The 16,745-nt window shown below is 44.5% G+C and overlaps 2 protein-coding genes across 4 annotated transcripts in view; both read left to right on the top strand.

Moving 5' to 3' along the window:
* The window catches only part of LOC124020461 (NACHT, LRR and PYD domains-containing protein 3-like), a 15,206-nt gene extending 14,021 nt beyond the window's left edge, over positions 1-1,185 (top strand). For all 3 annotated transcript variants that reach the window (XM_046335698.1, XM_046335696.1, XM_046335697.1), the window contains one exon: positions 473-1,185. In XM_046335698.1, coding sequence (XP_046191654.1) covers positions 473-1,014 — 542 coding nt within the window. In that variant the 3' untranslated portion in view covers positions 1,015-1,185. The remainder of the gene's footprint in view (positions 1-472) is intronic.
* An 11,832-nt stretch (positions 1,186-13,017) lies between these two features.
* Positions 13,018-15,512, top strand: LOC124020458. Its single transcript, XM_046335692.1, has 2 exons — positions 13,018-13,208; positions 14,420-15,512. Exon 2 carries the CDS (start codon positions 14,427-14,429, stop codon positions 15,081-15,083), a length of 657 nt encoding a protein of 218 aa, XP_046191648.1. The 5' UTR covers positions 13,018-13,208; positions 14,420-14,426; the 3' UTR covers positions 15,084-15,512.
* Positions 15,513-16,745: the final 1,233 nt, after the last annotated feature.

The following is a 16,745-nucleotide window of genomic DNA, read 5'->3' on the forward strand; positions in this document are numbered from 1 at the left end:
TCTCTCTCTCTCTCTCTCTCTCTCTCTCTCTCTCTCTGTCTCTCTCTGTCTCTCTGTCTCTCTGTCTCTCTCTCTCTCTCTCTGTCTCTCTCTCTCTCTCTCTCTCTCTCTGTCTCTCTCTCTCTCTCTCTCTGTCTCTCTCTCTGTCTCTCTCTTTCTCTGTCTCTCTCTTTCTCTGTCTCTCTCTGTCTCTCTCTCTCTCTGTCTCTGTCTCTGTCTCTCTCTCTCTCTCTCTCTCTCTCTCTCTCTCTCTCTCTCTTCTCTCTCTCTCTTTTTAACTACTTTTTATTGTGTCAGTACAGTACACAGTCAATATACTCAACAATTAATCATTATTTAATTATTTCATTCCATCCAGCGCCGTCTGTTAATTCGATGTTTTAATCAATGAGTCAATGCTCCTCATAAAAGGCCTTGATGATTAACATTCTGATGATGATGATGATTTCTAATATTGATTTTACCCTATCAGATGCCTGTGATGTCACACTGGACCCGAACACAGCATGCAGACACCTCTCTCTGTCAGAGGGGAACAGGAAGGTGACACGGGGGACAGAGAAGCAGCCGTATCCTGATCACCCAGAGAGATTTGAGGACTGGCCACAGGTGCTGTGTAGAGAGGGTCTGACTGGGCGCTGTTACTGGGAGGCAGAGATGAGTGGGGGAGGGGATGACATAGGAATGACGTACAGAGGAATCAACAGGACAGGAAACGCTGATGACAGTAAGCTTGGATGCAATGACAAGTCCTGGAGTCTGAGCTGCTCTGATTACGGTTACACTGCCAGGCACAATAAGGAGAGAACTGACTTACCTGCCTCCTCCTCGTCCAACAGAGTAGGAGTGTATCTGGACTGGCCGGCCGGCACTCTGTCCTTCTACACTCTGTCCTCCTCTGACGCACTCACCCACCTACACACATTCCACTCCACATTCACTGAGCCTCTCTATCCAGGGTTTTGGGTAGAAATAAACTCCTCGTTGTCCCTATGTGAGGACAAAAACCTTTAGGGAGTAATGGACGGATCTTGTTGTTATTGATTGGTGTTTATAAATAATGTTTATTTAGTCAAATGGTTTATTTAGTCAATTCTGATTCTGTTTGAAGTCAATAACACTGAATGGACCTTTCCTGACATTCAGCCAGATAAAGATGAATAAAACTGGTTGTTTTATAAACTGTTAAATGTTGTTTTTTCACATAAAATAAGAAATGACAGTTAAAGTCTTTAACGGTGAAAACGGCCATCTTTGTTAACGATATTACAGCAACAAAGAGGTCACTTCCAACAACAACAAAACAGTTTCTTCCCTCAGACATCATTTCACAACAGCAGAGTCTGGACTACCGTTATGTTCCCCATGATGCTGGTGTGATATAACAGAGTCTGGACTACCGTTATGTTCCCCATGATGCTGGTGTGATATAACAGAGTCTGGACTACCGTTATGTCCCCCATGATGCTGGTGTGATATAACAGAGTCTGGACTACCGTTATGTTCCCCCATGATGCTGGTGTGATATAACAGAGTCTGGACTGGATGTTCCCCATGATGCTGGTGTGATATAACAGAGTCTGGACCCCCGTGTTCCCCATGATGCTGGTGTGATATAACAGAGTCTGGACTACCGTTATATTCCCCATGATGCTGGTGTGATATAACAGAGTCTGGACTACCGTTATGTTCCCCATGATGCTGGTGTGATATAACAGAGTCTGGACTACCGTTATGTTCCCCATGATGCTGGTGTGATATAACAGAGTCTGGACTACCGTTATGTCCCCCATGATGCTGGTGTGATATAACAGAGTCTGGACTACCGTTATGTTCCCCCATGATGCTGGTGTGATATAACAGAGTCTGGACTACCGTTATGTTCCCCATGATGCTGGTGTGATATAACAGAGTCTGGACTACCGTTATGTTCCCCATGATGCTGGTGTGATATAACAGAGTCTGGACTACCGTTATATTCCCCATGATGCTGGTGTGATATAACAGAGTCTGGACTACCGTTATGTTCCCCATGATGCTGGTGTGATATAACAGAGTCTGGACTACCGTTATGTTCCCCATGATGCTGGTGTGATATAACAGAGTCTGGACTACCGTTATGTTCCCCATGATGCTGGTGTGATATAACAGAGTCTGGACTACCGTTATGATCCCCATGATGCTGGTGTGATATAACAGAGTCTGGACTACCGTTATGTTCCCCATGATGCTGGTGTGATATAACAGAGTCTGGACTACCGTTACCTCCCCCATGATGCTGGTGTGATATAACAGAGTCTGGACTACCGTTATGTTCCCCATGATGCTGGTGTGATATAACAGAGTCTGGACTACCGTTATGTCCCCCATGATGCTGGTGTGATATAACAGTCTGGACTACCGTTATGTTCCCCATGATGCTGGTGTGATATAACAGAGTCTGGACTACCGTTATGTTCCCCATGATGCTGGTGTGATATAACAGTCTGGACTACCGTTATGTCCCCCATGATGCTGGTGTGATATAACAGAGTCTGGACTACCGTTATGTTCCCCCATGATGCTGGTGTGATATAACAGAGTCTGGACTACCGTTATGTTCCCCATGATGCTGGTGTGATATAACAGTCTGGACTACCGTTATGTCCCCCATGATGCTGGTGTGATATAACAGAGTCTGGACTACCGTTATGTCCCCCATGATGCTGGTGTGATATAACAGAGTCTGGACTACCGTTATGTCCCCCATGATGCTGGTGTGATATAACAGAGTCTGGACTACCGTTATGTCCCCCATGATGCTGGTGTGATATAACAGAGTCTGGACTACCGTTATGTTCCCCATGATGCTGGTGTGATATAACAGAGTCTGGACTACCGTTATGTTCCCCATGATGCTGGTGTGATATAACAGAGTCTGGACTACCGTTATGTTCCCCATGATGCTGGTGTGATATAACAGAGTCTGGACTACCGTTATGTTCCCCATGATGCTGGTGTGATATAACAGAGTCTGGACTACCGTTATGTCCCCCATGATGCTGGTGTGATATAACAGAGTCTGGACTACCGTTATGTCCCCCATGATGCTGGTGTGATATAACAGAGTCTGGACTACCGTTATGTTCCCCATGATGCTGGTGTGATATAACAGAGTCTGGACTACCGTTATGTCCCCCATGATGCTGGTGTGATATAACAGAGTCTGGACTACCGTTATGTCCCCCATGATGCTGGTGTGATATAACAGAGTCTGGACTACCGTTATGTTCCCCATGATGCTGGTGTGATATAACAGATTCTGGACTACCGTTATGTCCCCCATGATGCTGGTGTGATATAACAGAGTCTGGACTACCGTTATGTTTCCCCATGATGCTGGTGTGATATAACAGAGTCTGGACTACCGTTATGTCCCCCATGATGCTGGTGTGATATAACAGAGTCTGGACTACCGTTATGTCCCCCATGATGCTGGTGTGATATAACAGAGTCTGGACTACCGTTATGTTCCCCATGATGCTGGTGTGATATAACAGAGTCTGGACTACCGTTATGTTTCCCCATGATGCTGGTTTGATATAACAGAGTCTGGACTACCGTTATGTCCCCCATGATGCTGGTGTGATATAACAGAGTCTGGACTACCGTTATGTTTCCCCATGATGCTGGTTTGATATAACAGAGTCTGGACTACCGTTATGTTTCCCCATGATGCTGGTTTGATATAACAGAGTCTGGACTACCGTTATGTTTCCCCATGATGCTGGTTTGATATAACAGAGTCTGGACTACCGTTATGTTTCCCCATGATGCTGGTTTGATATAACAGAGTCTGGACTACCGTTATGTTTCCCCATGATGCTGGTTTGATATAGCAGAGTCTGGACTACCGTTATGTTCCCCATGATGCTGGTTTGATATAACAGAGTCTGGACTACCGTTATGTTTCCCCATGATGCTGGTTTGATATAGCACGCTAGTGATTGCTTTGCAATGCTGCAGTTAGCCGCTGATTCCTTCCAAACCACTCGTTGTTGAATTTGCGATTTCCAACTTGTTGTGTAATGTTTGTGTCCAATGGACGATGAGCACCAGTATGTTTTATCTATAATTTATCTTCATATGACAAGGGTTGAAAAAGATTTGTCAGTAGATTGTTGACTTGATTCATGATGATGACTGCTAGCTAAGATTTTAAAGGTATGATGTTGACATGATCAGTCCAATCAGAGCTACTGTAGATATAACGTGATTTGACATAATTTGATCTGTGGCCAAATCACCATGAGCCTTATTGGACGGACACATCTAATGGGGTGACAACTAGAGGAGTTCATTCATCTAATGAATTCTAAGGGGCTGGAATTTTTTGAGCTCTCCGTGTAAGATTTTGCGATGACACGGTGTCCCCATGAGTGACAGAACTTTGAGCCAATCACGGCGCAACTAGAGAAGATTACCAACCCGGATGCTCTGCATTCTCCGCTGGCTGCCCCCCCCACCACAGAAAGCACTGAGCTGAAACACCTGCATTCTCCACTGGCTGCCCCCCCCCACCACAGAAAGCACTGAGCTGAAACACCTGCATTCTCCACTGCCCCCCACCACAGAAAGCACTGAGCTGAAACACCTGCATTCTCCACTGGCTGCCCCCCACCACAGAAAGCACTGAGCTGAAACACCTGCATTCTCCGCTGGCTGCCCCCCACCACAGAAAGCACTGAGCTGAAACACCTGCATTCTCCGCTGGCTGCCCCCCCCCACAGAAAGCACTGAGCTGAAACACCTGCATTTTGAAGCTGCCTTTCTCAAGAAACCAAAAAAGAGACCATGTTTATATGCAACTTTATTCACTCAATACTGTTTTTAAAAAATAAATATACATAAATATACACAAATATACACTGTTTGCAAACTGACATGTGACACGTATTAATGCCAAAGTAACATGCAAAACAGGCAATAAAAAAAGGTGTGGCTGAATAACAGGCCCTGAATAACAGGCTGACACTGACTGACGCTAATGCACTGATGCTAATGCTCTGACTGACGCTAATGCAGTGACTGACGCGAATGCAGTGACTGACGCTAATGCACTGACGCTAATGCAGTGACTGACGCTAATGCAGTGACTGACGCTAATGCAGTGACTGACGCTAATGCACTGACGCTAATGCAGTGACGCTAATGCAGTGACTGACGCTAATGCAGTGACGCTAATGCAGTGACTGACGCTAATGCAGTGACTGACGCTAATGCACTGACTGACGCTAATGCACTGACGCTAATGTAGTGACTGATGCTAATGCACTGACGCTAATGCAGTGACGCTAATGTAGTGACTGACGCTAATGTAGTGACTGACGCTAATGCACTGACTGACGCTAATGCAGTGACTGACGCTAATGCACTGACGCTAATGTAGTGACTGACGCTAATGTAGTGACTGACGCTAATGTAGTGACTGACGCTAATGTAGTGACGCTAATGTAGTGACTGACGCTAATGCACTGACTGACGCTAATGCAGTGACGCTAATGCACTGACGCTAATGCACTGACGCTAATGCACTGACTGACGCTAATGCACTGACTGACGCTAATGCACTGACGCTAATGTAGTGACTGACGCTAATGTAGTGACTGACGCTAATGTAGTGACTGACGCTAATGCACTGACGCTAATGTAGTGACTGACGCTAATGCAGTGACGCTAATGTAGTGACTGACGCTAATGTAGTGACTGACGCTAATGCAGTGACTGACGCTAATGTACTGACTGACGCTAATGCACTGACGCTAATGTAGTGACTGACGCTAATGTAGTGACTGACGCTAATGCACTGACTGACGCTAATGCAGTGACTGACGCTAATGCACTGACGCTAATGTAGTGACTGACGCTAATGTAGTGACTGACGCTAATGTACTGACGCTAATGTAGTGACTGACGCTAATGCACTGACTGACGCTAATGCAGTGACGCTAATGCACTGACGCTAATGCACTGACTGACGCTAATGCACTGACTGACGCTAATGCACTGACGCTAATGTAGTGACTGACGCTAATGTAGTGACTGACGCTAATGTAGTGACTGACGCTAATGCACTGACGCTAATGTAGTGACTGACGCTAATGCAGTGACGCTAATGTAGTGACTGACGCTAATGTAGTGACTGACGCTAATGCAGTGACTGACGCTAATGTACTGACTGACGCTAATGCACTGACGCTAATGCAGTGACTGACGCTAATGCAGTGACTGACGCTAATGCACTGACGCTAATGTAGTGACTGACGCTAATGCACTGACTGACGCTAATGTACTGACTGACGCTAGTGCACTGACGCTAATGCAGTGACTGACGCTAATGCAGTGACTGACGCTAATGCACTGACGCTAATGTAGTGACTGACGCTAATGCAGTGACGCTAATGCAGTGACTGACGCTAATGTAGTGACTGACGCTAATGTAGTGACTGACGCTAATGCAGTGACGCTAATGCAGTGACTGACGCTAATGTAGTGACTGACGCTAATGTAGTGACTGACGCTAATGCAGTGACCGACGCTAATGCACTGACGCTAATGCAGTGACTGACGCTAATGCAGTGACTGACGCTAATGTAGTGACTGACGCTAATGCAGTGACTGATGCTAATGTAGTGACTGACGCTAATGCAGTGACTGACACTAATGCACTGACGCTAATGCACTGACGCTAATGCACTGACGCGAATGCAGTGACTGACGCGAATGCAGTGACTGACGCTAATGCAGTGACTGACGCTAATGCAGTGACTGACGCTAATGCAGTGACTGACGCTAATGCACTGACGCTAATGCAGTGACTGACGCTAATGCAGTGACTGACACTAATGCACTGACGCTAATGCACTGACGCTAATGCACTGACGCGAATGCAGTGACTGACGCTAATGTAGTGACTGACGCTAATGTAGTGACTGACGCTAATGCAGTGACTGACGCTAATGCAGTGACTGACGCTAATGTAGTGACTGACGCTAATGCAGTGACTGACGCTAATGCAGTGACTTACGCTAATGCACTGACGCTAATGCAGTGACTGACGCTAATATAGTGACTGACGCTAATGTAGTGACTGACGCTAATGCACTGACGCTAATGCAGTGACTGACGCTAATGCACTGACGCTAATGCAGTGACTGACGCTAATGTAGTGACTGACGCTAATGTAGTGACTGACGCTAATGTAGTGACTGACGCTAATGTAGTGACTGACGCTAATGCACTGACGCTAATGCACTGACGCTAATGTAGTGACTGACGCTAATGCAGTGACTGACGCTAATGTAATGACTGACGCTAATGCAGTGACTGACGCTAATGCAGTGACTGACGCTAAATGTAGTGACTGACGCTAATGCACTGACGCTAATGCAGTGACTGACGCTAATGCAGTGACTGACGCTAATGTAGTGACTGACGCTAATGCAGTGACTGACGCTAATGCAGTGACTGACGCTAATGCAGAGACTGACGCTAATGCAGTGACTGACGCTAATGCACTGACGCTAATGCACTGACGCTAATGCAGTGACTGACGCTAATGTAGTGACTGACGCTAATGTAATGACTGACGCTAATGTAGTGACTGACGCTAATGTAGTGACTGACGCTAATGCACTGACGCTAATGTAGTGACTGACGCTAATGTAGTGACTGACGCTAATGTAGTGACTGACGCTAATGCACTGACGCTAATGTAGTGACTGACGCTAATGCACTGACGCTAATGTAGTGACTGACGCTAATGTAGTGACTGACGCTAATGTAGTGACTGACGCTAATGTAGTGACTGACGCTAATGTAGTGACTGACGCTAATGCACTGACGCTAATGTAGTGACTGACGCTAATGTAGTGACTGACGCTAATGTAGTGACTGACGCTAATGCAGTGACTGACACTAATGCACTGACGCTAATGCACTGACGCTAATGCACTGACGCGAATGCAGTGACTGACGCGAATGCAGTGACTGACGCGAATGCAGTGACTGACGCTAATGCAGTGACTGACGCTAATGTAGTGACTGACGCTAATATAGTGACTGACGCTAATGTAGTGACTGACGCTAATGTAGTGACTGACGCTAATGCACTGACGCTAATGCAGTGACTGACGCTAATGCAGTGACTGACGCTAATGCAGTGACTGACGCTAATGTAGTGACTGACGCTAATGTAGTGACTGACGCTAATGTAGTGACTGACGCTAATGCACTGACGCTAATGCACTGACGCTAATGTAGTGACTGACGCTAATGCAGTGACTGACGCTAATGTAGTGACTGACGCTAATGCAGTGACTGACGCTAATGCAGTGACTGACGCTAATGTAGTGACTGACGCTAATGCAGTGACTGACGCTAATGCAGTGACTGACGCTAATGCAGTGACTGACGCTAATGCAGTGACTGACGCTAATGTAGTGACTGACGCTAATGCAGTGACTGACGCTAATGCAGTGACTGACGCTAATGCAGTGACTGACGCTAATGCAGTGACTGACGCTAATGCACTGACGCTAATGCAGTGACTGACGCTAATGCAGTGACTGACGCCAATGTAGTGACTGACGCTAATGTAATGACTGACGCTAATGTAGTGACTGACGCTAATGTAGTGACTGACGCTAATGCACTGACGCTAATGTAGTGACTGACGCTAATGTAGTGACTGACGCTAATGTAGTGACTGACGCTAATGCAGTGACGCTAATGTAGTGACTGACGCTAATGCACTGACGCTAATGTAGTGACTGACGCTAATGTAGTGACTGACGCTAATGTAGTGACTGACGCTAATGTAGTGACTGACACTAATGCACTGACGCTAATGTAGTGACTGACGCTAATGTAGTGACTGACGCTAATGTAGTGACTGACGCTAATGTAGTGACTGACGCTAATGTAGTGACTGACGCTAATGCAGTGACTGACGCTAATGCACTGACGCTAATGTAGTGACTGACGCTAATGCAGTGACTGACGCTAATGCACTGACTGACGCTAATGCAGTGACGCTAATGTAGTGACTGACACTAATGTAGTGACTGACGCTAATGCACTGACGCTAATGCACTGACGCTAATGTAGTGACTGACGCTAATGCACTGACGCTAATGCACTGACGCTAATGTAGTGACTGACGCTAATGCAGTGACTGACGCTAATGCACTGACTGACGCTAATGCAGTGACGCTAATGTAGTGACTGACGCTAATGTAGTGACTGACGCTAATGTAGTGACTGACGCTAATGTAGTGACTGACGCTAATGTAGTGACTGACGCTAATGTAGTGACTGACGCTAATGTAGTGACTGACGCTAATGCAGTGACGCTAATGTAGTGACTGACGCTAATGCAGTGACTGACGCTAATGCAGTGACTGACGCTAATGCAGTGACTGACGCTAATGTAGTGACTGACGCTAATGTAGTGACTGACGCTAATGCAGTGACTGACGCTAATGCAGTGACTGACGCTAATGCAGTGACTGACGCTAATGCAGTGACTGACGCTAATGCACTGACGCTAATGTAGTGACTGACGCTAATGTAGTGACTGACGCTAATGTAGTGACTGACGCTAATGTAGTGACTGACGCTAATGTAGTGACTGACGCTAATGTAGTGACTGACGCTAATGTAGTGACTGACGCTAATGTAGTGACTGACGCTAATGCAGTGACTGACGCTAATGCAGTGACTGACGCTAATGCAGTGACTGACGCTAATGCAGTGACTGACGCTAATGCACTGACGCTAATGCACTGACGCTAATGCAGTGACGCTAATGCAGTGACGCTAATGCAGTGACTGACGCTAATGCAGTGACGCTAATGTAGTGACTGACGCTAATGTAGTGACTGACGCTAATGTAGTGACTGACGCTAATGCACTGACGCTAATGTAGTGACTGACGCTAATGTAGTGACTGACGCTAATGTAGTGACTGACGCTAATGCAGTGACGCTAATGTAGTGACTGACGCTAATGCAGTGACTGACGCTAATGCAGTGACTGACGCTAATGCACTGACTGACGCTAATGCAGTGACTGACGCTAATGCACTGACGCTAATGTAGTGACTGACGCTAATGTAGTGACTGACGCTAATGCAGTGACTGACGCTAATGCAGTGACTGACGCTAATGCAGTGACTGACGCTAATGCACTGACGCTAATGTAGTGACTGACGCTAATGTAGTGACTGACGCTAATGTAGTGACTGACGCTAATGCACTGACGCTAATGCAGTGACTGACGCTAATGCAGTGACTGACGCTAATGTAGTGACTGACGCTAATGTAGTGACTGACGCTAATGTAGTGACTGACGCTAATGTAGTGACTGACGCTAATGCAGTGACTGACGCTAATGCAGTGACTGACGCTAATGCAGTGACTGACGCTAATGCACTGACGCTAATGCAGTGACGCTAATGCAGTGACTGACGCTAATGCAGTGACTGACGCTAATGCAGTGACGCTAATGTAGTGACTGACGCTAATGTAGTGACTGACGCTAATGTAGTGACTGACGCTAATGCAGTGACTGACGCTAATGCAGTGACTGACGCTAATGCAGTGACTGACGCTAATGCAGTGACGCGAATGCAGTGACTGACGCTAATGCAGTGACTGACGCTAATGCAGTGACGCTAATGTAGTGACTGACGCTAATGTAGTGACTGACGCTAATGCAGTGACTGACGCTAATGCAGTGACTGACGCTAATGCAGTGACTGACGCTAATGCACTGACGCTAATGCAGTGACTGACGCTAATGCAGTGACTGACGCTAATGCAGTGACTGACGCTAATGTAGTGACTGACGCTAATGTAGTGACTGACGCTAATGTAGTGACTGACGCTAATGCACTGACTGACGCTAATGTAGTGACTGACGCTAATGCACTGACTGACGCTAATGTAGTGACTGACGCTAATGTAGTGACTGACGCTAATGCAGTGACTGACGCTAATGCACTGACTGACGCTAATGCACTGACTGACGCTAATGCACTGACTGACGCTAATGCACTGACTGACGCTAATGCAGTGTTAGTTTGAATGTAAGCAGTCCCCCAAGGAGGAGAAACCATAGCTCACCAGTCTCTAAAAGGAGAAAGGGGTGAAGCTTTTGGCTGGAGCTCAAACATCTGGTCCCGTATTCTAAAAGCGTCTCAGACTACTGCTGGTCTAGGATCAGGTCCCCCTGTCGTTGTAATCTCTTTCATGATGATTATAAGGATTAGAACTGATCCTGAACACAGCCCAGGCCAAGACTGGTTCCTTTCAGTTTCATTTCCTGAGATCTTCATGGTGAGTCCTGCCCCCAGTTATGACACCACACACACACACACGCACGCACGCACACATATATACACACACACGCACACATATATACACACACACACACACACACACACATATATACACACACACACACACACACACATATATATACACACACACACACATATATACACACACACATTCCCCTTAACAACAGTTGTTATTCTGAGAACACACATTCCCCTTAACAACCCTCAGAATCAGGTTATAACAAGGATCTTATTGAAGACATTTACAGTTAAAGTCGGGAGTTTACATACACCTTAGCTAAATACATTTAAACGCAGTCTTTTTATAATTCCTGACATTTAATCCTAGTAAAAATTCCCTGTTTTAGGTCAGTTAGGATCACCACTTTATTTTAAGAATGTGAAATGTCAGAATTATAGTAGAGAATGATTCATTTCAGTTTTTATTTCTTTCATCGCATTCCCAGAAGTACCATTTGCGACGAAGCTTTATCTACCTGACATGTCTTGAGATGTTGTTTCAATATATCCACATAATTTTCCCTCCTCATGTTGCCATCTATTTTGTCCCTCCTGCAGCAAAACATCCCCAGAACATGATGCTGGCAAACTCGTGCTTCACGGTTGGGATGGGGTTCTTCGTCTTGCAAGCCTCCCCCTTTTTCCTCCAAACATAACAATGGTCAGTATGGCCAAACAATTGTACTTTTGTTTCATCAGGCCAGAGGACATTTTTATCACCTCTAACAGGTCTGATTGGTGACCAGTCTAGTAACTCACCTCTAACAGGTCTGATTGGTGACCAGTCTAGTAACTCCTTTATCACCTCTAACAGGTCTGATTGGTGACCAGTCTAGTAACTCACCTCTAACAGGTCTGATTGGTGACCAGTCTAGTAACTCCTTTATCACCTCTAACAGGTCTGATTGGTGACCAGTCTAGTAACTCACCTCTAACAGGTCTGATTGGTGACCAGTCTAGTAACTCCTTTATCACCTCTAACAGGTCTGATTGGTGACCAGTCTAGTAACTCCTTTACCACCTCTAACAGGTCTGATTGGTGACCAGTCTAGTAACTCCTTTACCACCTCTAACAGGTCTGATTGGTGACCAGTCTAGTAACTCACCTCTAACAGGTCTGATTGGTGACCAGTCTAGTAACTCCTTTATCACCTCTAACAGGTCTGATTGGTGACCAGTCTAGTAACTCCTTTACCACCTCTAACAGGTCTGATTGGTGACCAGTCTAGTAACTCACCTCTAACAGGTCTGATTGGTGACCAGTCTAGTGACTCCTTTACCACCTCTAACAGGTCTGATTGGTGACCAGTCTAGTGACTCCTTTACCACCTCTAACAGGTCTGATTGGTGACCAGTCTAGTAACTCCTTTATCACCTCTAACAGGTCTGATTGGTGACCAGTCTAGTAACTCCTTTATCACCAGGTGCTAAAGGAGGAGGAACTAAAGTAACATGCAAAACAGGCTAGAAAAAATAGGGGTTTATAACAGCACCTGAATTACTGGTTGTTACTGACGGACTAAAACTGATCCTAGATAAAAGCTCCAACTCTGAGACGCTTCATGAATCGAAGAGGCAGGAAGTAGGGAAGAACTGTGTGGTATGGAACACAGCCCAGGACTAGGATTACTTTCAGTATCATTTCCTGAACACTGGACTCTTCATGGGAAGTCCTGCCCCGAGAGTAAATAACACACACACACACACAGGCAGCAAAGCTTGTAGATCATCAAATCAACTTCTCACACGGATCTACAGGGACATCGAGCACCAGAAAAATAGAGATTACATTTATATAAAACATCAGGTACAGTAAAAATGTTTTATGATGTGATTTTTTGTGATCTAGTCTGTCTTTAACTAAACAAGTTAGATCTAGTCTGTCCTTAATGCTGTCTGTTTCCTTGTACTCTCTCTCTCTCTCTCTCTCTCTCTCTCTCTCTCTCTCTCTCTCTCTCTCTCTCTCTCTCTCTCTATATATATATATATATATATATATATATATATATATATATATCCTCTCTCTATATATATATATATATATATATATATATATATATATATATATATATATATATATATATATCCTCTCTCTATATATATATCTCTCTCTATGTATATCTCTCTCTCTCTCTCAATTCAATTTCAATTCAAGGGCTTTATTGGCATGGGAAACATGTGTTAAGATTGCCAAAGCAAGTGAGGTAGATAATATATAAAGTGAATATATAAAGTGAACTAAACAATAAAAATGAACAGTAAACATTACACATACAGAAGTTTCAAAACAATAAAGACATTACAAGTGTCATATTATATATATAATATATATACAGTGTTTTAACAATGTACAAATGGTTAAGGTATACAAGGGAAAATAAATTAGCATAAATATGGGTTGTATTTAAAATGCTGTTTGTTCTTCACTGGTTGCCCTTTTCTCGTGGCAACAGGTCACAAATCTTGCTGCTCTGATGGCACACTGTGGTATTTCACCCAGTAGATATGGGAGTTTATCAAAATTGGATTTGTTTTCAAATTCTTTGTGGATCTGTGTAATCTGAGGGAAATATGTCTCTCTAATATGGTCATACATTGGGCAGGAGGTTAGGAAGTGCAGCTCAGTTTCCACCTCATTTTGTTGGCAGTGAGCACATAGCCTGTCTTCTCTTGAGAGCCATGTCTGCCTACGGCGGCCTTTCTCAATAGCAAGGCTATGCTCACTGAGTCTGTACATAGTCAAAGCTTTCCTTCATTTTGGGTCAGTCACAGTGGTCAGGTATTCTGCCGCTGTGTACGGCCAAATAGCATTCTAGTTTGCTCAGTTTTTTTGTTAATTCTTTCCAATGTGTCAAGTAATTATCTTTTTGTTTTCTCATGATTTGGTTGGGTCTAATTGTGCTGATGTCCTCTCTCTCTCTCTCTCTCTCTCTATCTCTCTCTCTCTCTCTCTCTCTGTCTCTCTCTCTATCTCTCTATCCATCCCCCTCATCCCCCCCCCCTCTCTCCCTCCCCCAGGGGTACAATGGTTCGAACATTGAACAATATGGTGGAGCTGAGAGGTTCTAGATTTGGTCGTCCCTGGCCGAGGCACGGACTGAAGCTCCTATTCTGGTTCGCCAACGATTACATCGTCTTTGACAACGACAACCAGATGTTTGCAAATTACGACCCCGAAGAGGGAGACTTTGGTTTCCATCACTTCCGCAACAGACTTGAGTGTGAAAACAATGTCTGCAAGAGGCTGCTTCCTGATGATGGCTACCCATTCTATGAGGTGGGCAACCTCCACCTCACAGCATCTAAATCCATGCCTAATTATGTCAGGAAGTACAACACTGGTAACATAGATACCAGCAACATGGACCGTCTCATCATCAGTATGCGTCCAGACATGACAGTAGATAAGGTCTATGTGACCCAGCACGAGGACCTGAGGAACTTCGACCCGGTCAACACCTATTGCATCAGCAGGGGGTTGCTCATGATCATGTGCGGCCATTCATCCGCGGACATGTCATTGGGGTACTTCCTGGAACAGGCGGGCTATTCCCCCCACGAACCAATTTCAATTATGTATCAGGGCATCGCCCCCAGGGAGTCTGGGGATACCAGGATTAATATAGAAGTTGAATCCAGAGCTGCACCAGGCTTCTGGGAAAGCTACTGTACCATACTGTAACCAGGCTTCTGGGAAAGCTACTGTACCATACTGTAACCAGGCTTCTGGGAAAGCTACTGTACCATACTGTAGATCAGTGTCCTTTAGTCCTGGTCCTGGGGACCCTGAAGGGGGGAACTTTTTAGTTTCTTGCCCCAGCACATTGCAGTTCATTATGGTATGTTCATTTTCACTAATACATTTAGTCATTTATCAGACACTCTTATCCAGAGGGACTTCAGAGCATTAAACTAAAGGCAGATAAACAACAACATCCTGTATCACAGTCAGAGGAAGTCAACTGTTTCTGTTACCATTACTGAGAGGGTTGTTGATGTTGGGGTTCTGCTACTGGGTAATGTACTTCTGTATTTTAAAATACAAAATACATGCATTTTAATTAAATACACTTCAAAATACACATATTTTAATTAAATACACTTGAAAATACACATATTTTGTTGTTTCTTTTTCAAACATTGATCTTTGTTATTTTGTAATTGTATTTTGACATTTTCCCCTTTCCCTTGTTGTGATCAATGTAGTTTCCTCTTCACTTCAACCCAGAACATGTGATGACATTAAATCAATGTGGAAAAGGCTGATTGGATTTGCAAGTCAACTACATAAGAGCATTTCATCTATTGGCCGACAATGAATGCAACAAGTAATAATTCTCCAATTCTTTAGAGGCTAATTCATTGAGTCTATATACCAAATCTAGAGTCAATCTGATCTATGGTTCATGAGTAAATGTTTAAAGTATGTTTTAGCATTAGCATGTGTGCTAACATGCATCTATATGTACAGTGAGGCATATTTAACGTAGCAACTATTTTTTCTCAAAACCATTAAATACTAAAAATCTGTAGTGAATCTGATGTATGGCTCATAAAGGAGAAAATTAGTTCTACATATGCAAATCATGATTTGCTAATAGTTTCCTTGTTTTTTTTTTAGAGATATCAGGACAACATTCAGTGTGGTTCATCTTAGAGACGTCCAATGATAGTGATGACACGTTTCAAGTTGAAAGGCCACTGTGGAATGGATTTACAGGGATTTAAATGGACACATAAAATCAGCTATCTGTTGACCCTTAGCGTTTCTCAGACTAGGTGAGGATGTTCCATGGGCCTCTACATTCTGAATTTGGTGTCATTTGGTCCAAGAAGATTATTTAGCTACTGTTTTGCATATTTGATCATATTAGCGTATGTGCATGTACTGGTTAAGTGTGGAAATCTTTGAATGCATCAAAGTTATTTTCTCAAACGCATTATGGACCATTGTGATGAGTCCTATTTAGGCACCATTGTGATGAGTCCTATTTAGGGACCATTGTGATGAGTCCTATTTAGGCCCCATTGTGATGAGTCGTCTTTAGGCCCCATTGTGATGAGTCCTATTTAGGCACCATTGTGATGAGTCTTATTTAGGCACCATTGTGATGAGTCCTATTTAGGCCCCATTGTGATGAGTCGTCTTTAGGCCCCATTGTGATGAGTCCTATTTAGGCACCATTGTGATGAGTCCTATTTAGGGACCATTGTGATGAGTCCTATTTCAGGACCATTGTGATGAGTCCTATTTCAGGACCATTGTGATGAGTCCTATTTAGGCACCATTGTGATGAGTCCTATTTAGGCACCATTGTGATGAGTCCTATTTAGGCCCCATTGT

Source organism: Oncorhynchus gorbuscha, unplaced genomic scaffold (genome assembly GCF_021184085.1).
Source record: "Oncorhynchus gorbuscha isolate QuinsamMale2020 ecotype Even-year unplaced genomic scaffold, OgorEven_v1.0 Un_scaffold_821, whole genome shotgun sequence".
Lineage (NCBI taxonomy): Eukaryota > Metazoa > Chordata > Actinopteri > Salmoniformes > Salmonidae > Oncorhynchus > Oncorhynchus gorbuscha.

Coding starts and splice junctions, on each gene's coding strand:
- LOC124020458 (XM_046335692.1), top strand. CDS start 14,427: ATGGTTCGAACATTGAACAATATGGTGGAGCTGAGAGGTTCTAGATTT.